Raw genomic sequence first — 22,962 nt, 5'->3', positions numbered from 1 at the left:
TCTAAAAAGATACTCTTCTACCTTTTGTTTTACAAGAAGTGATCTCATTGTAATAAAAACAGATGTCCTATAAAAGACATTGGAAGCTTTTTCTATTCAAATGAAATATAAACAATTAACACTACCCAGTATCAGAAAAGTAAACAAGCAGAGGTAAGTGATAGACCACTCTTTTGGAAGGGAGGCAGGATTTTCTTACCACACCACGGATTGCTATTTAGTGTATTTCTGATTATAAATCTAACAGGTTCCTTATCAGATCAGTATGTTTTCTGTTTCTTTGGAGAGATTCCTTCCCCTAATAATGAAAAAATCTGTTTCTAATGTACTGTATAAGAATACAGCATAGATCTTCAGGGTTCATATTAAAGCCAGGAAGAATAATAAATGAAGGTGATACAAACATTGGCCAACCAGAAAAGGAGACATTAGGGGAGCAGGAAAAATGTTTACTCTTATGCAGATCATGAAAAAAAGAAAAGCGAGAAATACATCTACAAATTCTTTCAGATGACATAGGTAAAGGGGATCATTCGTAAATAGTCAGGAAATTATGAAAAGGATAAATGGTCCAGAATTATGGGGAAAATAATTTCCCCTGAACATAAAAGAGCAGACTTTTCTGCTATTTAGGTAAGCTGAGTAATATGATACATGCAGTGAGCAACTAAAATAGTAGTAGGGTTGAAGCAGCAATGGATTCTGCAATGACTGATGCTGCGAACTGGGAAGTGTGCAATTGCATGGTTCCTCAGTCTTCTGAATCTGACAGAAAACTCCCCATCCCTGTCACCAAATAGTTTCACTTTTAGGACACGTCTGTCTGCTGTGACAGAAATTCACCTAAACCTTTTTAATTGTGTCTGATCTGACATCTCTTTGGCAGAATACTACCCTCATAGGCTCCGTTTCCCAACCAGTATAAATGTAATACTCAAGACACTGATATTTCTGATTATTTATTACGGCACTTCAAAGCATATAAACTCCATTGCTAGGTGTTTCGAGCCAGTTTTTAAAAAAAATAGAATAAAAATAAAATGAGGCTTTAAGTTTTAGGCAGTATTTCAGTAGATTTCAGTTAAGAATTCTTAGAATGTTACTAGAGTGGAAATAAGAATTTTGCTAGGAAAACAAACAGTCTTCTCAAAATAAGGCTTCCTTTCAGTAAACCATGTATGTATTTGCTTAAGTTTATCATGTCCATTGGCAGTATATATTTTTTCAGATAAGAAATTTGTGGATTTGAAACATGAAAAAACAAACTAACCCCTGAAAGTACATTCCTCTGCTTATATGCCAAAGCTCATCTCTCTTATTTATACCTACCCAATTCTATTTACTTTTTAACATAGAAATTAGAAACAACTCTACAGCTTAAACTCTGAATGCTTTTTTTTCTGTTTCAGATTTTACTACTTCAGTAATTAAGGCTACTGGTCAAAACACAGCTTGCTTTTAACTGTTGGTTGCCATATATAGCATTATCTTGAACTGAAGTCAGTTTGTTGTAGAGCCTAAAACCAAACTGAGTTTTGACAAACCCACACTTTAAAATTCCACTATAGTAACAACATTTCCACTTCATACATTTGACAATTTTATTTAATAGCCTCGCTAGTTCAGAATAGTTACATAATAGTTACACCACGGCTTTTAAAAAGGATTGCACTCAGTACTCAGTCCACTGAAATACTAGAAAACAGGGAGAAGGAAAATATGGAGTGTAAAGGAGCTCTGTCCACTGAACTGAGTTGTTTGTAGCAAGTTCTCACAAACATGAAGATGTTCTCATGCTTTTTGGTAGACTCTAACACACTTCACACCATTCATGTCACATTCCTAGAAGATAAAGAGATGATAGATTTATTAATTTGGTTCAGCAGAAGCTAGAAAGAAAAAGGTCTTTTAGAATCACCTTTAGGCCACTGGCTAGAACACTTCAGGATCAGAAACTGGAACTGAACTCACCACCACCAACTGTCCATCCACTAATTTCCGTGTTATTATGGTCTTCTTTCCATCCCATTCCTGCTCCTGAATCATTGACCCATCATCTTTTAAGCTGACAAGGGTCTGAAAAAAGAACACAAACAGTAATACCTTCTGCATGACATTAGAAGGAGATTGAGGCTTTCCAACACCTTATTCCAAAGGAAGAAATCCCACCCCAGCTCACTCAATGGCAACTTTGCGATTTATATCTACAAAGCCAGGATATGGTCTCTATTGATCCTCTTTTTACAGTAGCTCACTCCTTGTTCACTCACTGCTCTGACACATTCCTGCATCAGACAGACCTTTTGACAGCATGCACAATTCCAATTAACAGGAGCAGACTATGTTCTCTGTCTCTTTGTATATGTGCTTTCAGCTTTTGTGTAAGGTTTATCTGATCTTGCTATAACAGATGAATTGCCAGTGTGTGGTTGGAGGGAGGGGGGTGGTACCCAGAGAGCACTTACAAAAGGAAATGAGAGAGATGAATTTGAGGGCTTCTTTGCATTTAACCTCCTTTTGGATGAATATTCTCCCTACCTGGTGCAGGAAGAAGCTCTTTGCCTTCTAAAACTGGAGATTAGGGGCTGTGATTCACATGTGTGCCTTGTGTGTCTATTATCCCACTGCACACCGTGCCAGGCTCTCTTGTAATGCAAATATGAGACCAAGCTGAAAAGTTAACCCAAGGCCTGAATTGCCCCTGATTAAACTTCAATGGGATTATTTTCCATAGGCTTCAGATGAAATGGCATTTGGCTTTAACAGGAATTTAGAGCTCTGAAACAGGAATTAGAGCTCTACTTACACAATACTTCTGCTACAGATTGAAGGCAACAAAATACACAAGACATTATTGGTTTCAGCATTTTCCCTCTTTGGGAGATGCTTGATGTATACATATACACACAAAAAAAATAATTCCTTTCAATGGGACATACAGAGCCAGCTGTTCACCAAATGAAGCACTGCTAGTGTGGATGTCAAAACTAACTTCTAAATAGCATTGCCATCTGTAAAACCACAAATTCTTTGGGTGTTCTCAATAGAAAGTCTAGTATACTGACCTGAGTTTTCCTGCCATCTAATGTGTTTTCCTCGAATTTCTCACCAAGCTTGAAGCTGAACTGTGAAGTTTTGAAGGTACTTTCTGTTTTTACAGTGATTGTGTCCCCATCCTTAATAATGTAAACATCTGGTTTGGCCATGCTTCCCATTTTCCTCATGGCCATACCCACACCTGCAAGGCGAGAGGCACAGAGTATCACAAAGTCAGTTAAACCCTAAGGCTGAGGGCCACAGAGCAATTCAGATACCTAATTCTCATTTAATTAGGCACTTAAGTACAACTAAGAATCAAAGCTCAAGAGCCACAAAGAAAGAGGATGTTTTAAATTATCCACTGCTGAGGAAGGAAAAAAGCTTATTTGTAGTGTTAGTCCTTTGCTTCCTCAGAGAGCTGAAGTTAAATCTATTTTGCCCTCTAGAGGACTCACAGATGTCCCAGACCTCAACACTGAAGTTTTACAAACAGAAATAAACAATAATCACAAAAGCTTAAATAAACACAAAAGCTTAACTAATAAAAATTATTCAAGTTCTTAACACTTTGAAAATTCTACAGATGTTTTTCAATCGACATATTAATCCACCTGCATATTTATTTCAATTTACCTAAGAAATACTCTTCCATTGCTCTGCAGCAATTGCAAACATGCAATATCTGATAAAATTTATTCTTCTACATCCAGTATCCAAAGTATGAACTTGCGAATTAGAAAACCACTATTGTGCAAAATAGTGCTTACACACACAAAAGGACCATGAGAGAAATGTGAATGACTGAAAATTGATCATCTGGAGACAACAGCCCTTAAAACTCCTAAGCCAAAATGATTCACCCTGCCTCATCCCCTGCGTGAACTGTTCGGGGGATTTGCTTGAGGGTTTTTTGATCTGAAGGATGGATATACAAGTAAGAGGGTAGTCAGGCAACAAACATAAATCCATCAGACTGGAAAGTGAGGATCTGCACCAAGAATCGATAAGCAACCAAATGGAACAGAAAGTGCCACCAACTGGGTGAGTGTCTGGGGTGCAGTTGAGAAGTGCTGCCATGTAACAGCACAGCACTCCCTGGCGCGTACAGGACACTTGGGTGCGGGCTGAGTCCACAAAGCAAAGACTACGGCTTCCTTGGCAGTTAGAAATAACAAAGTACTTCCGAGCCAGCCACTGCTTCTCCAGACTCAACTCAGACTCCAGGACTGAGCCTTAAGCTTGAGCCTGCAGAGCTAAACAAGTCCTCCAAAGTCCAGCTTTTCTGACCAAATTGCAAATGATCATCACAGTGACCCCCACAGCCACCCTTCACTGTCATCCAGTCTAGAGTAATCAGTGAGTTATCTGATCAGCTACGGCTTGAGATCCAGCTAAACTGAGATGAGACACCTATGTCTTCCATATGGCAAGGAGTGAAATTCAAACTTCTTTGTCCTTGAATGTTCTTTTATACAGACTAAGCACAATCTGCAGAATCTTAGTTATGGTGCATCAATCACCAGGATCAAAGGCAGAGGGCTTCCTAAGTGGCCAGCCAGGGTGAAATCCAATAAAGGTCCGTCTCCTAAAGTGGGGCTTGGAATAAATTTAATTGCCTAAATTGCAATTGTAAAAAGGTAAAGTGACTGTTTTAAGACTGCAATCCAAAAACAAGCAAACAACACTCAGTCACTGCCTGCACATGGGAGGTGCTCTGCCCTTAATTTCTGCTTTGAAGTTGCCACTTAATCCATGCCTGAACTGAGCTGAGCTTCCAGTTCTTGAATTTCCCCTGAAATCTTCAAATGGCTCAGTCCACAAGGCTTTCTCACATCACAGCTATCACATATTGACCGGCCTATCAACAAAACACTACAGCCATCACTGTCCACAGAGTGTAAATGCAGCAATGCTTTTCATATTTTACATAGAGATCTAAATTCCTTCCTCTCCTTCCTCCAAAGGAATTCAAGGTCACATCTGTCACCAGTCTTGAGAAAATATCCTAGCTTTCAGCACATAAACTGTGGAAAAGAATCCCGTCTGTGTAACTCCTGGGCTACAGACAGCACAAGGTGCCTGTCACCTCTTGGCCAGGATGCTCCCAGGGAAATGGCACACCAGAACTTGCAGAGGAGGCTCCTCGTGTTAGGTCTGCTCGACTCCATGGCTTTGCATTACAAAACGTAGTACAACCTGGAAGGTGGGGTAACAAGCCAGAAGTACCCCTGAGATACGGGTGCTGCCCACGGAGGAATACAGGCAGCCTCTGGCAGCGCAGCCAGCTGGCGATCACTCGTGGGCAGCTGATCCAGTTTGGCTTTTCCGTGAGGAAAAGGTGACTTCACGGGAGAGCCGCCCTGCTCGGCAGGTCTGTCTGCGGCCACACGGGCGGGGTGAGCCGCTCCCGGCCCCAGCAGCAGCGCTGGTCCGCGCCCCCCCACCTCACCTCCCCAGACAGGGCTGGCCCCGCCGCACCGCACAGAAGCATTACCGGCAAGGAGGAGCAAACCGGAGTGGTCGCCCGGGTTGATGATAAAGGGTGCTGCCGACGGGAGGGGGCTGCCGGGAAGGCCCAGCACGGGGCGGCGGCAATGTGCTTGCTTGGCACCGGCACCTGCCTCCCGGCAATTACGGTGCAAAAAGGGCTGCCGACATCTTTAGGGAGCAGAGGGAGGAAGGGTCTGCTCCGGCCCGCGCTCCCTGCCCGGTTCCGGGAGGGCGCGAAGCCGCGGGTGTCGCATCCCGGCATCAACCCCCGCAGCCGCCTGCCGCCCGTGGGGCCCAGCTCCGGGGCTGCGCTCGCTGCGGACCTTGGACAGAGCCTCGGCAGGTCCGCAGGGCGGCCGGGGCCGGCATCTTTCCCTCCCGCCGGCTCCTTACCCAGCTCCTTCATATACTCCTCGAAGCCCTCGCTGGAGACGAGGCACCATTTGCCTAAAAACGCATCGATGGCCATGGCGGCGGCGCGGAGACTGGCGGTGTCCCTGCGGAGGCGCGGAAGCAGACGGACGCGGTGCAGTGGGATCGCGGCGGCCTTTATAGAGGGGCCAGCGACATGTGCCGCCGGGGAGAGCCAATGGGGCTCCCGCCGAGCCCCCGCCCGGCCAGTCCCGCCTACGCCGGCGGCGGCAAGAGCGGGCACGCTGCTGCCTCCCTCCCTCCCTCCTTCGCGCCCGCCTCCCGCACAGCCCGGCGGCCGCAGCGCCCGGGAGCTGGGGGACATGGGCACAGCCGCCCGCCGAGGGGTGTCGCGGCATTAGTGCTTCTTCCAACACAAACACCACAGGCACTTGCCGGCTGTAGAGCCCGGCGCTGTGCTCTGGCACCCAGGGGCTCCAGACCGTGCTCCGCGGCTTGGGTTCCGGGGAATTGTTTTAAGTCTGGGGCACTAAATCCTATATTATGCTGTTTATTACATATCATGCTTTTTATAGCTAATTCAGGAACAAACAAGTGTAGGGCATCATATGGCACAGTGGCAGAGCAGTAAGGAATCAGTATCCAAGAGCAGTTCAGTGGGTTTGATTGTAGGCCTGCCCAGCATGCCCCCACATCCCACTGGTGTATCACTACAGAAATTCGACCTGGGAGCAGACCTGTTACATACACACAGCAATCAGGTAGCAAACAAAATCAGTCAAAATGCAGAGCTAATGCTTACAAACAAAAAAATCAAAGCCTGGATGCAGCCTTGGTACTTTGAGTTTAGTCCATATTGAACCTCAATACCCTAATTGCTCCTTCTTAAGGGAAAACACGGCAGCTGCCACTGCTGCACACTGGCACATAAAATAAAATCATAAAATATACACCATTACCAGTCCTGTGAGGTCTGGGACAATATTTTGCCAAATTCTGTTGGGTGAGCAGAGAGATTTACTGGAATATTCTGTGAAAAAGCTGTGATTTCTACATCACAACAGAAATCCCAATTCCAGTGTATCCCCAGGGTTTGTTTCCAGCATCAGGGTTATGCCAATCGCTGCCTCTTTTGGCCTTGTCTCAGGCTGGATGGACCCTAGAGCTACTTTGTCCTGACCAGAAAAACAAAAATCTGAAGGCACGGCTGGAGTTATTTGGTGGCACAGCCGGGGCTGTTTCTCTGCTGGTACTTTTGTGGAGGAGTTTGAGACTGAGGTGTCAAAACCAGAGAAGACAGCAAGGGCTCTGTGCTGGTTCCAGCATTTCACAACAGGGGAAGCTGACGTGAATCCAAATGTTTTGGTGCAAGGCAGGCACTTCCCTTTATGCTTTGCAGTGATGCAGCACAGCGGAGCTGAACTGAATCGATCTGAAGGTTCAGTACTTTCTAGAAAAGGTCAGATTTGTCACACACTAAGTCATCAGCTCGATCTTCATCTGAGATTTTTTAAGAATTCCTTCTGCCTAACTGTCCTTTCCTGAGGAGCTGCCTTTAATTACCTTTCACTTCTCTGACTATATGCTTGCTTTTAATATGCAAACAACACCATAGCGTCTGCTAGTCAGGCAGCAAGCCACGTTGCTTTTTTGTCATTAAGTAGGTGCATTGAAACACAAGACTTTCAACTTACTTCCACTTTTATCTTTTTTTTTTTTTTTCCTTTCTTTGTCTTGCACAAGAGACTTAGGAGTAAATTTTAAATTAGGCTGATGATTACTGCCTAATTCATGGCAGCTGAACCAAAAGGCTGTCCATCCTGAAGTGCTTTTCCAGTTGTTTACAGAAAGGACAAAAGAGAAGCGATTTGGGGATTAGGAGGTCTTTGGTCTTGTAAAATGGGGACAATTTCTAGAAATAGAAATCTTGCCTTTACTCCCTGCATGCTAGCAAAGAATCTCGGATCCACATTTCTGCAGTGCTGCCTGCAGATGGCTTACGATATGTGAAGAGTATTCAGGTATAAGTGCTGATAACGCCGCAGAAGATGTAAAATCCACTATTTCCATCTAGTGGTGAGACAGTATTCCTGGATCTGAAGTACAGGGAGATCCAGCTACCCACCTGTGCAAAACATTGCTATGTTTTTGAATCTTCCCACAACTCATTTGGTTTGCTTTATTCGCCTTACAAATTTTCCAGGTCTAGGCATGCCAGTTCATGTAAATGCAAGGAGAAATGAGGAACTTATCTCTCTTTTCTGAAATGCAGACTGTCAGGGTACAGTGAAAAATCTATCTCAATTTTAACAAAAATCCAATGATTTGCAAATAAATCCGGTGATATGGATTACTGGCTGTCAGTGCCACACCTCAAAACCTCTTTGAAACAGAATAGTGCTGAAATCTGTGATATCTCACATAGCAAATAAAGTAACCAAAGAGACCAGAGATGTATCCTTCTGGGGAAGGTACATGTGGACTGAGCTACAAAACAGATGGCGTTTTTTACTATGACAGTACCATATATAGTGGTCAAAGATGGCTTTTACTTTAGGAGCCAAAATAAAATGGTCAGGTATTCAGAGATGCTTGGACAACTGGGATCCGTCTCTGTAAATCCCAATTCTTGCCTGGTTTGAGGCTGGCATCACAGTCAAACTGTTTTGCATGTGTGGTCTCCCCTCTAGATACACTCAAAGAGAAGCAGAAGATACAGGTATTCATATGGAAAGTGTTGAGTTCCTATGTCATGTATTACTGTTTCAGCACAGACAGATGAAGTTCTCTGAAGTTTTGCCTATTTGCATGTTAAACTATGCATTGTCCAAGAGAAGGAGAATCAGATTTACAATGAGAAGTGTAAACCTCCCTGTGGAAATTAGCTGCACGGAAAGCACGTAGCCAAGCGTTAGAAGCAACCACCACCCTGGTAGCTTGGCCTGCCAGAGTGAATGTTTTTCTGAGGTAGTCAAGCCCTTGTGTCTTGGAGGAGGGGAAGATATTACATCCTTCATTACCGAGTGCACAGGAAAGGAGCAAGGCAACAGAGTGCACAGAGACCTTCATTCTACTCCTTTGGGCAAGTGTGTGTTGTGCAGTAATGCTTCATCTGACGTGAGAGTTGGGAGTCCGAGTTTGAGGTTTCTCTTCACGTAGCCATAGCATTACCCATCCCAAGCAAGCTAAGCTATTTTTTTGTCTTTTGGAGTCATAATACCTGCTGCTTAGGCAGGGCAGAGCACCACCTCCTCATCTGCAACATATCGCTGATCAGGTTGGTGTAACTTTTTCCCTAGACCTTTATTCATTAAACTGCCCATATGTTTAACTTGAAAGGAACCCAATCTGATAGCACTACACTTTGCTTTACTGTGTAAAAGGGAGGATCTCCTTTTCCTTCTGGTATACAGACATATTGTGTATATGTAACACCTTCTGTAAGTGGTAGGCTTCTTCTAAGAGTCTTCTTTTCTAAGATTACCTCTTAGGAAAGCCTTAAAAAACTGCCAGGAATATTGGACACCACAGCCCAAATTTTACTTTTCAGCCTATCCTTAGCTGTGGAAAAAATTAAGGCAGGCCCTGAATAATAGTTACTCACCCCCAAGGCATGAATGAGAAAAATTGCATAGGTAGCACAGCTTCGTTTCTGTGTTCTTGTTGTACAAGTGTGGTTTTCCCTTCCCAGCCATGTCATCACTGGGCAGACATGATGAAACACGTGTTATGGTTGCTTAGGTGGCCTAAGTAAGCTTTACTCCAGCTCAGGAGCTATTTTCTTGGGCAATACAAGACCAGGGATTATGAAGAAACTCATGAACCTGCAAGTTTTAATTTGTATGTCAATAGGCACAAGATCTTCTACTGTGTCACCATTTTGTTACCTCTGAGCTAAAAGAGCTGGGTATAGCCTGTGTTTTATCAACAAGCTTTGTGTGATACATCTCAGTTTCCAAGTCAAAACAAAACTATCTTACTGTCCAGCATGACTTAGTCCAAGGAGCATGGGTCCAAGGAGTCCTTGCTGTGGATCTGGCACTGCTGCCTCAGCTCTGAGGGGCTGGCTGTTGAGGACAGGCAGGCTCACATGTGCCTGCACTCAGTGCCAAACCAAACATAGGCCTGATCCCTGCTGATGTGCCTGGGCATTACTATAATACCAGGACAAACTACCACTCCAGTAACCTCAGTGTATGTCTGTACGCTGTCAGCAGCATGTTCAAAGCAAGCGTAAAGAGAAATGCTTACATTGAGGTCAAAGTTTACCATGCCTCAGTGACAGAAGAGAAAGGTCCAGAGCTTGCAGTGACCAGAAAGAACACTCCAGGTTTCATTTCCCTCATTTCAGACAAAAATGTCAGTTGCAGCCCATCTTACAGTGACTGCAGATATGTGAGTTTGTGTCTAATTTTGGAAGCTTTGAAAGAAACCCTCTTTATTTAGCAGCAGTATCTACCCTGAATAGCAAGCATCCATGTATTAGCATAAAAAAAATGCATTTTTAATCTTAGTAGTTTGATAATCAGCATAGTCATTGCAAGAGATCAGAATGACTACAAACTGTCCATAGCTGTAGCTTTAGCACTGCAAAGGCCTTTGATCTGCATAAAACAAACACTTAACTAGCAGGCAGTACTTGCTCATAGAGGAGACTTTCAGAAAGATAACGCTCTGGTGTGGCTTTTTAGATACTTTAGCTGTACAAAAAATTACCCCAAATCTCTATAAATAAAGCCAAATAAAACCCCTGACTTTGTAATTTCTCTGTGGCCTGGAACAATAAGGACATAAGGGCAAGGAATGGAAAAATAATTTGGAATAAATAATTATAAAAGAAACATTTCTACCAATTATGACTAATTAGCCTCTGACATTTAGAATCACAAATTACAGATGTGCTCACTGGATTTTGGAAAGGGTTTATGAAGTTTTAGCATTATATTTTAATTTTATAAGTAGGGCTTTATTAATAAGGATATTAACCAACCACTGTGAAGGTAACTTCAGGAAAAGGGCTTAAATTAGTTATAATAACTGCATTACTTTCCATTCTCAGGATGTCACCAAGGAGAGAGCACCACAGCTACAGATATCTGGAGGGCAGAGCCTGTCACTTATTCTCTATGCAGGAAGGGTCTTCCCACAGTGATATGTATACCAATACCTTTCCCAGCAGCACTGGACTGAGAGGGACTGCAACTGCTGCTCTTCATGTTGAGCAAAATCCTGTTGTAAAGCTTTAGGAATATGTGTAGCCTGCCTACCAGATCAGGGCTCCCTCCCAAAGGACTTCATCCTGTGGCAACAAGGTGTGAAACAAATCATTGGGCACTGTTGATGAAGACTAGTTGTTGACCAAAAGCACGTCTCCTCAGACCTGTGTGCAGCAGGAAGAGAGAGGTCCTCTGGGGTGTCTATCACTCAAGAATTAGTTTCTAGGCCTGACTCTGCTTTCAGAAAAGACCTCCTCTAGCATGCGCTGTGCAAGAATCGAGGCAAAAACCATTTGGAAGCAAAAGCCAGTTTTTACTATTATCCAGTTCCTAACACAATGTTTTGCCAAGCACGTTGACTACATGACTTGGGTTCAAAAGGTCTTCTAGGAAAATTCTTGCCTCTGGCATCTGAGGCAAGCATGCAGGACCAACAGGTATTCTCCAGTTTGCTCTTCTAGATTTGAAAAGCCTTGTGGTATTTGGATTTACACCTTTGATTCCTTCTCAAGATACAATCTTGCATATCTAACATTGTCCTGGGACATATCTTGCATATCTAACATTGTCCTGTCAGCAGTAGCAGTCATTTCTCCTTCTTAGTAGCTGGTGCAATGCTGTGGTTTTGACTTTCAGCCTGGGAACAGCGCTGATAACACCAATGTTTTTAGTTGTTGCTCAGTAATGTTTACTCTGACCAAGGCCTTTCTGAGTCTCATGCTCTGCCAGGGGAAGCCAGGAGGAAGCAGAGACAGGACACCTGACCCAAACTAGCCAAAGAGGTATTCCATACCACAGCACATCATGCCCAGAATGTAGAACTGGGGGCAGTTACCTGGAATGGCTAGATAGCTGCTCGGTCAAGCTGGGTGTTGGTTGGCAGGTGGTGAGCGGTTGTATTCTCTTCCCTTGTTATTTCCCTGATCATTATTGTTATTGGTGGTAGCAGTAGTGGTTTGTGTTATACCTTAGTTACAGGACTGTTCTTATCTCAACCCGTGGGAGTTACGTTCTTTCGATTCTCCTCCCCATCCCTCCGGGAGTGGGGGAGAGGACGGAGGGAGGAAGTGAGAGAGCAAGCTGCATGGCTGGGCTTAAACCACGACAGTTCTTTTTGGCGCCCAACATGGGGCTGGAAAAGTTGAGATAATGACAGATCTGACCAGAGCGGGTCTAACCGCTTAAACCATGACAAACATCTAGACCAGAGAAAAATCTATAAGGAGGTAAAGAATTACATTGCAGGTCCCTGATTTTTTCCTGTGCTTCTGCCACAAGATAGTTTTTGGTACCAATTCTGGCACTTTTATGTGCAGCTTAACACTATATTGATCCATCTCTGCAAGGGAAAAGCAGCAGTAATCATCCAATTCTTAAATTTGCAATTTCCAGTAAATACTTTGAAATTTGAAAAGTGCATTTTGAAGACAAGTTCTATAAGGCCCCATCTAGAAAAAGAGACATTAAGAACTCCATGACAATAATTATTGTTTCTTTTATTGGTGCAAGTGATTTAAATCACTCAGATTTACCAGCAATGAAAGGCCAATTCAGTGAATCTGTGCAAGAGCTGTGTTTGAGGTGACAAATTTGCTGGCTTGGCATGCTGACCATGCTGTTTTCTATAGCAAGGCTGCTCTTTGACTCCACACTGAAAAAGGGTGGAGTGATCAAAAGAAACAGAGAAGTAATGTCTGAGTAAGGAAGGAACATGCTGCTTTGCCTCATGCCTGTCCTCTGAACTTCCTGCAGGAATTGCCATTCTGAGTTGTGATAACCTGTCCACTGAGGAATCCATCTTTCTCAGGCTTTGCTCGTATTGACTGAGCATTCCCTTCACAAACACGTCTGCTGGCCTACTTTTCCAACTATTTTGTCTTAAACAAAATGTTTGCTTCCTGTGTAAGGAAGTCCAACTTGCTTCATCCAGTGAAGAACAATATAGAGATCTCCTTTTGATGCACTATTAAAAATCGCTGGCAACACTGCCAGTATGTATGAGACCTCTTTAAGCCAAGCGGTCTCTATGTTTGCTTTAAGCCAAACAGAGTCTCTATGCTTGCCTTAACTCTGCTTCCAAGTACCACTTTGAAACTTAATGAGACACAAATCAAAAGCGGTTGGCAACTCCTTTGCCCTCACACCTCTAATACCTATTCCTGGGCACAGCCTTAGTTTTGTAAAATCTTGAGAAGGCTAGCTCAATGTGAAGACAATTTGTTGCTAAGTTAAAGATGATCAGAAGCAAAGTAGCATTCATGCTGCCCTGTCCCAACATTTCTGAGCATACAGAACAAGGCTGAGTGGGGAGAAGAAATAGTGGCCCACCAGGAGCAAAGCACCTTGGCAGCTTAAAGCTGCTGCAAGCTTTTGGCAGACAATAAAAAAGGCTCAGAAGAGTGACTCAGGCCTTCCAGGAAAAAGGTGATGCGATCAAATAGTACCAGGAAGGAAAAACTCTATTACACCAGAAGGGAAGGAGGGAAGTGCACTGGGGAAAAGCACTGCTGGTAGGTGACCTGTCAGTCTGAAGGTGACTCCAAACTACTCTGTGGAGAAGCAGGCCTGATGTCCAGGGAAACTGGTTGCACATTTAGTTGAAGAGGTGGGCAATAAGCCAGCAGTTCTTAAACAAGGTGTGTACACCTTGAGAGTGCACCTTGAGTATCTTACATTTGTGAGTAAAAGTCTTGAAAACTGCTAAATGCAGTCAAAGGATATTTAAGGGCGGGGGGCATGGGGGTGGAGGAGTGTCCTTACACCATGCAAACTCCTTGGTCATTCAAAATTCATATATAGTAGAGGTGAAGAACTAGGAAAAGCCAACCAAAATGAATGCATTCCTTAAGTCCAACAGGGCAAATTCTTGTGGGCAATTTGCTGGAATTACTAGATGACACCTTTTGCATGTTCACAAACAGCAGAAACATGTTAGATTGTAACATTTTCAAAATAACTGAGATTTAAGGCATCTTCCACTCCTCAAGTGGGGTTTGCACAGCAATAGTGTACTGTACAGTTTTTCCTACAGTATGTAGCACCAAGTTGCCCAAATTGAAATCTCTACAGATAACAGAGAACAGAATTAGCACTGGCTTATGTGAACTAGCTCTGATAGCATGTTTCTACTTGTTCCTACCCTGCAAGAAAGCCATCAGGACATTGCGATTTTGTACTTACTTGGGCCACCTAGTAGTTAAAACTTGCTGTGGAAACCTTCACTAACACTGCTGCTCCTGGCTGAAATATTTAATGAAGACACTATTCTTGTTCCCTAAAATCAGTGCTGCAGGTATTAAAAAAGGATCTGAATGGCACATTCACCTGTTTCAGGACTATTTTCCCTACACATTGACAAGAACCTCTAAATAAATATGCATTTGTACAATGAACAGGTCTAAGATGATTCGAATCATTGTTTTAAATCTCGAGGTATTATAGATCTAGGCATTTTAATGTCATCACCTGCTATCAGATGCCCTACGTGATGCTGTGTTTGTCTTTAGTTAATCCTAGTGGGTTTAGGGCCTGATCCAGGCCCTTTTATATTTAGGCAAGCACCCACATTCTTGGTGGGTTACAGTAATCAAGATTAGTGTGCTAGAGAATATTAACATTCAAAGTCAATGCTCTCCCAGCCACACTTTGTTCTGCATGACTGACCTTAATACCCTGTACATCCACAGCCCCAGACTGTGCCCGTCAGGAAGATATCCGAGCAGCAGGTCACTCAGCTTTGTTTCAGTCAAACAGCAGCAGAAATAGACACCGTATGAACAGCTTGCAGCAAAGTTATCTAAATGCTTAGAGAAGAAATTCATTAAAGATTATTGTTAACATACTTGAAAAATGAATTCATACTTTTATCTGCGTGATACAGGGAGAGCAATTTTCTACATATTAGCATAATAATCACCAGAGGATTACTTCTTTGCCCATATTGCTTGTTTATATCACTTCAGTATCTAGTAGTCTCAAGAGTGAATGGTTTTAGCTTTATTTTTCTATCCTGTATGTTTTCCTTTCTACCTTACATACTAAAATCCTAGTCATTATTTCTGTTTCATGCACAAAATATTGGAGCTTTACCCCTGCAAATTTCAGCTACTAGCACACACAGGAAAAGCAGCATCAGTGTCCACTGAATTGTCAGTCGTCTCTCGACAGCTACATTACAGGCCTTTCGCCCTAACCCAAGCAAAAAGACTGGGCATCTCTGGGTTAAAGTGAAAGCACGGAGCAAGATCTTGTCTTTACAGAGCAGGAGTAAAGAAAAAAGAACAAAACAACACCTTTCCTGAACAGTGGAGAGGACTCATTTTGGCTATAAAAAGCCTGAACTGGGATCTTATTTTTCTGCCTTTTTTCTTCTTAAATATAAATCCCAGTCGTGGGCTACAGAAACTTATTATTGCTATACACTATAAACACTTAATATTGCTTAATCCCTGTTTTGCTCTTTAAGTACTTACAAGTGGCTATTTAAGATGGATGTAAGTGGTTCACATTAAAAACTAAGTCTTACATACTGGTATCACTGTAAAAACTGTCAAAAGAAAAAAGTCACAAAGATCACTGATATATTACAGTAAGAGGACTTTTCAGCACATGAGTACATCATTAACCAGGGAAGGTGTAATTCTGCAGTAATTCTTAAACGCTTCTCACGTTCCCTGTAAGGCTACTTCAACTAAAGCCATGCAATATGACATTCTTTTAAACTGAGGAAAAAAAAAAACAAACCACCAAACTGTCCTTTGAACCACCTTATTTCTGTTTGGTCTACTTTCTAGAATACTCCTCCAGCTTGACAGGATTTAAAATCTTCTGTTTCAGATGCTCTTGTAACTCCTCCACTAGAAAGGAGATCAGTAGCAGGTTCAGGAGCTCTGCACTCCAAAACCACTTGGAAGAGTTGGTGGTCTAATATAATAAAAGGATAAGAGACTGCAGAGAGGGTGTTCATCCCTAACCAAGCCACTCACATCTGTTGTTCCCACATGAAAACTTCATTGACCCATCTACCTCAACCATCTGATCTCTCTTCTGTTTGTTGCAAACACACAGAGGAGGCCAGCATAAAGTATCATCAAATGTCTTTAGCACAGCTCTGCTTCTCTAACGAGTTGCCTTGACTTCTGCATCCTGTTGAGGACACTGCAATGAACTGCCTTGACAGTGCTATTTAAAACAATGCTGCTTTCAGAAAGGACAGCATCCATTTACAGATCTTGGCAAAAGGTAAATCTGATTTCAGATTTGTGCCCCCTTTGGAAATATACATACTACAATTTATAGACGTCAGGCATCTGATTAACAACAGGTAGAATGAATGCCTCTCAATAGCACTGCACCTGCAATTCTCAAAACTGGAACTTGAATTACATTTTCATTGTGAATTGAACTACAACAAAACTGATGCACATATAATACGTGTGCAGTTGACACCTTCATCTGCATGGTCTGAGGACACATCAACCCTCCCAAACCCACAGGGCTTTGCAACACAGATGTGACACCCAAGCATTTACTTTAATAAATAACAGGGTTGGGCATAGGGCTATAAACACCAAATAAAGCTGAATCTCCCAAAAGTGACCAAAATATTACAAACCTGAACGTCAAAGATAGCCCTTTTCTCCAATTATCAAAAAAAAACCCCAAAACAACCAAACAACAAAACCAACCTACCTTTCGCTTTGAGCTAAACTTTGCTACTTTTATGCAGGCCAAGCAGCTCTACTGTGTGTTCATAGCCCCACTACCTGGTTACATTAACTGAGGAGCTAAATTTAGCAGATCTCAGACTTTCTTAAAAAAGAGAGGAAGAAAACGGCAGGGACTTCGCAACATATGTATTACAAACACAGTATTACAAAATCTACTCTGTACGTGCAGCTTGGTGTCCCTCAGCTATGATAAATACTTTCAAAGTTGCCTTCAAACATTTGTATTTAATAATTTCCAAAAATAATAACCAGTCTGATAATATTCTGCATTCACTGTACAGAAATTTTGAGGAAATAATGCCCAAAGAGACCTGTTTTCACTGTAATATTAATTTAATAGGTAATGTGCATTATTCACATTTATATGCAAATACATGCGATATTAGTCCGACATGCAGATGACAGAGGCAGCTGCTTAGAAAGATCCATTCATATATATTAAGACGCACTGACCCACTGGTGCTAGAAGACTTGCTGATCCACTGTGCTTTAAGCAGTTTGTTCTGCTGCACATTAAACTGGTCAATGTTTGGACATTTCTCTCTTGCAGATTTTGTTGCACAGGAGAAAAGCCTTCTGTGCAGCCTGCTGTTTTCAACACATGTAAATGTAAACGCAGTTGTTTTTCTGTTCTTCAGGGGCTCTTCTTCTTGCTTTTCTGTTCTTCCTTAATCTCTTTTGCATTACACCTGGTCCCCAATGCTGTTAACATTTCTGCTGTCGTCAGGTTGGCTCCCTTCATTATCAATCGATCTCCATCAACTGTAAAGGGAAAAAATTCAAGAAGTTACAAAATCTAAATTACAATTACAAGTGTGCAGTTCTGTTTTGTATATATAAATCCAAACACCCCACTCCTTTTGTCTGATTAGAAAGTACTCCACTTACCAAGGAATTTGATTATGCCTCACCCACAAACCAATATATTAAACTGAACATAGGACACATGAAATTTTCATTTCTGTAGTGATTATTGAAAAATCTGAAACATTTGTCTAGGTATACCTATAGTAAGAACACGTATTTGGTAAGAATGGCTCATACTATGCCCTCAAAATCATCTGACAGAAGGCACAGAAGGCACCGGAAGGCGTAATTTCCACATATGGCTCAGCATTTTAGCAGCATGTTGTCTATGGCCCGTTTAACTTAATTCTTTAGCCAAAACAATGAATTGGTTTACACAGTCTGGTGGTTGTAATGTTAAAAAACCAAAAAACAAAGAACAAAAGGAGGACTAGGATTTCTAAAATCCTGAAAGGCATTGTTTTAAAATAGGGAGGAGGCAGTAGAAGTTAAGCACTATACCTAAGTTAATTATTTTTTTCCAAGATTTGCAAATACAAAAGCCATACTCAAACCCATATACTGCAATAACATGTACGGCATTCAAGTTCCAGCCCCATGTTTGTCATCTTCAAGGGCTGCAAACTCTTTACTTGTTAAGTAATCAGCTCTCATAAAACAAAGAATTCAGAGCTGTAGCTCTTGGATTAGTGAAATAAACTGGTTTGGTCTTATGCTGTGAAAAACACTGAGCTTTACTGCTGAAGTCCTTATACATCACAGTTAGAGACAGGCATGGGAAAGACAGAGGCACAGAGGGGGGAGAAACACATTGTCAACATATTTCATGTCTGAAATAACCAGACTTTCCCAAGCAAAATTAAGTACATTTAACATTCTTGACATATCTACTGATTCACTAAATAGATGGAAGTTTAAAGAAAAACAGGTATCAATGATCAATAAGAATGAAAACTTTAATGGGCTACATGACATATTTGTCCATTACAGCACAGCAGGAAAGATGATGCAGCCAGAGAAAAGGACAAAAGCAGATTAGAGCCATCTGTTCACAGCCTAGAATCTGGGCTGCTTCCAGGTCTGATGAAATTTTCACCATCAATTCCCTGCGGGCTCACTATACCCTCAAAGGAAATCAAGAAATTTGTTGTACATCAGTTGACCTCATTCTGCATGTCCCATCTGCACATGTATGGTTTTATCCATATAAGCAGTTCCTTCAAACTGCATAGTAAGATATTCAATTGCATAAGCAACTGAAGGTATTCAGCCTTTCTGCTCTCAAGATGGAGATGCCTCCACCATGGATAACAGAAGAAATTTCAGAGTGAACAGATTCTTACATCAAAATGGAGCTACACTTAACTTCAAGAATTGTACCTGACTGCAAGGTCACAGAAGTATGTCACTACAAAAGCTGACTCAACCCTAAAGTTAAGTCAGTTCTTTGATCTAAGATCCACCAAATCTAACTATAGTAAAAGGATATATATAAACATTTACTAGACATCAAGTTGTTACAGAATCATAGAACAGTTAGGATTGGAAAGGACCTTAAGATCACCTAGTTCCAACCCCCCTGCCATGGGCAGGGACACCTCACACTAAACCATGTCACCCAAGGCTCTGTCCAACCTGGCCTTGAGCACCGCCAGGGATGGAGCATTCACAACCTCCCTGGGCAACCCATTCCAGTGCCTCACCACCCTCAAAGTAAAGAAATTCTTCCTTATACCCAACCTAAACTTCCCCTGTTTAAGTTTGAACCCGTTACCCCATGTCTTATCTTTACAGTCCCTAATGAAGAGTCCCTCCCCAGCATCCCTATAGGCCCCCTTCAGATACTGGAAGGCTGCCATGAGGTCTCCAAGCAGCCTTCTCTTCTCCAGGCTGAACAGCCCCAACTTTCTCAGCCTAGTTATGAGTCCCTGTTTTTCCCTCCCAGCTGCACAACATCTAGCTATGGACCAGAACAAAAAAAAAGTAAGCACAGTTGAAATAAAAAAAAAAGAAACTCATAGAGAAGACAATAACATCATAACAACACAAACCAGGAAGGTCTTTTTTTGGCCAAGATTAAAAATGAGCTCCTTACCAAACATAACATCTACAAGAGGTTCGGATCCATCATGTCTCACATCAGCAGTCACTTCACAGTTTTTATTAGTGGCCTGGATTCTTTTATGGTTTATACATCCAAGAAAGTTTCTGAAAATATATTTGAAAATATATTAGGTATGTTGTAGATAGAAACTATAGAAAGTCTATTTCTAAACTAATTTGAGTATCTTGATATTGCTGGCAACAAAAGTATAAACAAAATAGGATTTGATTCAACAATTTCAGACAGACTTCTTGTGGGATAATCACTTAAAAATCTAAATGGATAGTCCTTATAGGCTAACAGGTAAAACACATATCAAACAATTTTGCAAAAATTCAGTGTATGCAGTTCTTGTGTTTCAGCTGGGTTAGTAATAATAATAAAAGAAAAATCAGCAATTTTCATTTTTCTTAAGACACTGGTTGCTTGCCAGTGTTTCATTGTTTCGGTTTGACCCAGTATTTATTTATGTAACATCACCAGTCTCCTGCAGATTTCTGAAATGCATGACAGGTACTTGACATTCTGGGTGCTTAAAGACGTTCTAGGCTAAGTTGTGTTACTAAGTTTATTTCAAAAGTAGATGTGTAAAGCTATTGCAAAATGACATTTTACAATTGTTTGGTGCAGAACTTGCATCACTCAAGGAGCACAGTAACTTAGATTTCTCCAATAGTTAATTACCATGTTAGAGCAGCAGCTGTGCTCTCTTTCTCTCCCATTACCAGCATCTGGACTAGTGATTACAGACCCTCATCTACAGACCAATCAACTGAAAGGGACACCTACCTGGGCAGGCTGGTAAAGCTAAACACACATGCCTACATGCCAGGGTCTCTGCTCAGGCACACAGATCCTGCTCAAGTCAGCACAGAATGAATTCTCTGTGCATCCTGGTATAAATGAGCCCCTAAGACAGACAGAGCACCTTCTCATTCTGAAATGTGAAGGCTCTGCCTCGACTAAGCCACAAAGCTGTGATAAATTCAAGCCTTCAAAGACCATGAGCATGAAAGTTAAAGTACAGCAGATGCATGTCCTTGGGAAAGGAGATTTTTCTCCAGAGAGGGCACAACAGATGCTGCCCTTTCCCTCATTATTTGCCCCCACAATGTCTTCTTACTTTTGGTGGCTACAATGACAGCAAGTTACAGGGCACTGCAGTGACAGCGGTTCTAATGGCTTCATAGAATCACAGAATCAGCTAGGTTGGAAAAGACAAGCTTTAAGTCCAACTTTCACCCCAAGACTGCCAAGTCCACCACTAAACCATGTCACTAAGGGCCTCATCTACATGTTTTTTGAATACTTCCAGGGATGGTGATTCCATGACTGCCCTGGGCAGCCCCTTCCAATGCCCCAGCACCCTCTCTGTGAAGAAATTTTTCACAATACCTAATCTAAACTTCCCTAGTGCAGCTCAGGCTGTTTCCTCTTGTCCTATCACTTGTTACTTGGCAGAAGAGACCAGCCAGCTTCTCTCTCCACGCTCCTTTCAGGTACTGTGGAGAGAGATAAACTTCGTTTTGCAGCTGCCACTGCAGCGACCCCGGCAGCAGCCGGCCGAGGCGGCCGCTCTCCCTGCCCTCCGAGATCCTTCAATGCTTCCACGGGCAGAGAGGCAGCAGGCCTCTGCCCGTCGCCGTGCCCGGGCCTTGGGGCAAGGTCTGGTGCATAAAACCCAGCCTCTACCCCTCTTCCCCAAATAAAAAAAAAGGCAAAAAGTGCGTCGCTCACCCCTGCCGTGAGGCGCACAGAACCCGCGGGCGCAAGAAGGGCACCGGGCCTTTACACACTGGGAAGCCCGGCCAAGGCTTCCCCGCTGGGCGCAGGCCCGAGCACGCCCAGGCTGCCGCGGGGTCGGCGCCGACGCGGCCCCTGCAGCCCCCTCACCTCGTGCTCTCCACGTTGGACTCGAAGGGGCAGAAGCGGACCACAATACTCTTCACCGGCCGCAGTACAACGTGGATCTTTGACGCCATGCTACCCCCTACTACAACTCCCAGCAGCCCCCGCGGAAGAGGCGGGAAAAGGCGGTGTCACGCTGTGCCGTCCGCCCCACAGGCGCCTGGGAAATGTAGTCGGCGCCCGCCGCTCTGCTCGCCGCAGCCCTGCGGCGGGGCGGCCCCCCGCGGGCACGGCTTTTGGTGGGGTGCCGGCTGCCTGCCCCCCAGTCTCATCTGATAACCCGAGGAGCTCAGGCTGGGAGAGGGACCGATTGATCAACCGGTCCCAGCTCCTCCTCTGGCTCTATAACACCGTAGATGCAGTTAGGGAATAAATGAATAAATAAATCAGCATATTTTTGGCATGAATTTGGCATAAAACTGCCTTCTTTGGACTCTGCAGCAGCAGGCCCTTGTGCCATTAAGACTCGTGCAGGGGGCAGAGCATGAGGGGTAGCACTTATGGGAAGCTATAGTACATAGAATCACAGAATCAATGAGGTTGAAAAAGACCTTTAAGATCAAGTCCAACCATTACCCAAGGACTGCCAAGTCCACCACTAAACCATGTCACGGAAGGCATGTACACTGTTTTTGAACACTTCCAGGGACAGTGATTCCACCACTTCCCTGGGCAGCCTGTTCCAGTGCCTGCTCAGCCTTTCAGCAAAGAAATGTTTCTAAAATCTTATTTCGGCCTCCCCTGGAACAGCTTGAGGCCATTTCCTCTTGTGTTATAACTTGTTACTTGGGAGAGGAGAACATAGTGTCCATTAAATGAAGAAACTAAAATATAAGGGTGGTTTTGTTTCTGTATGTTAAATCTGTCCCTATGATGTGAGAGTTCTTGATGTCTTCCAGAAGTGTTTCATTTACTACAATTGAACATTCAGGGAAATTAAGGAAGGTCAATAAGAAACAGTTAAGGATGAATTAGAAGCAATATTCTGCAATATATTAAGCAGAAAAGGGACTTGTAAGAAGCAATGCTACAGGAAGTGAATATGTCTGTTGTCGGGCTTTTTTCTCTAAGGGGTTAGATACAGGTGTTGCACCCCGAGGCTGTAGACAAGGGGTTTGGGTGTCGATGTGGTGGGTGCCAGCTGGGCATTTTCCACTAGGTGGCACAAACCTCCCTGAGAAATGCTCAACAGCACCCAGATCTTGGCCAGGGTTAGGGATGGGTTATGGAGGAAACCCAGTAGCGACGGCATTTAAACACATGATGTGTATTTCTGTGGAATGTTCAATACAAACCC

At 43.0% G+C, this 22,962-nt stretch overlaps 2 protein-coding genes across 2 annotated transcripts; both read right to left on the bottom strand.

Moving 5' to 3' along the window:
• Positions 1-946: 946 nt before the first annotated feature.
• Positions 947-6,139, bottom strand: LOC134175550 (fatty acid-binding protein 5). The gene is made up of 4 exons (XM_062641632.1): positions 5,923-6,139; positions 3,066-3,238; positions 1,972-2,076; positions 947-1,842 (listed from the first exon to the last, which is right to left on the bottom strand). The coding sequence occupies exons 1-4, from the start codon at positions 5,996-5,998 to the stop codon at positions 1,792-1,794; spliced, it is 405 nt and encodes a 134-aa protein (XP_062497616.1). The 5' UTR covers positions 5,999-6,139; the 3' UTR covers positions 947-1,791.
• Positions 6,140-17,160: 11,021 nt separating this feature from the next.
• MRPL53 (mitochondrial ribosomal protein L53) lies at positions 17,161-21,784 on the bottom strand. Its single transcript, XM_062641551.1, has 3 exons — positions 21,651-21,784; positions 19,749-19,861; positions 17,161-17,608 (listed from the first exon to the last, which is right to left on the bottom strand). The coding sequence occupies exons 1-3, from the start codon at positions 21,737-21,739 to the stop codon at positions 17,481-17,483; spliced, it is 330 nt and encodes a 109-aa protein (XP_062497535.1). The 5' UTR covers positions 21,740-21,784; the 3' UTR covers positions 17,161-17,480.
• Positions 21,785-22,962: the final 1,178 nt, after the last annotated feature.

The sequence above is a fragment of the Pezoporus occidentalis genome, unplaced genomic scaffold (assembly GCF_034315485.1).
Source record: "Pezoporus occidentalis ecotype Australia unplaced genomic scaffold, CSIRO_AGI_Poc_V1 ctg69, whole genome shotgun sequence".
Classification (NCBI taxonomy): Eukaryota; Metazoa; Chordata; class Aves; order Psittaciformes; family Psittacidae; genus Pezoporus; species Pezoporus occidentalis.
The sequence above is the reverse complement of the archived record's forward strand: the minus strand, read 5'-3'. Positions and strand labels throughout refer to the sequence as shown.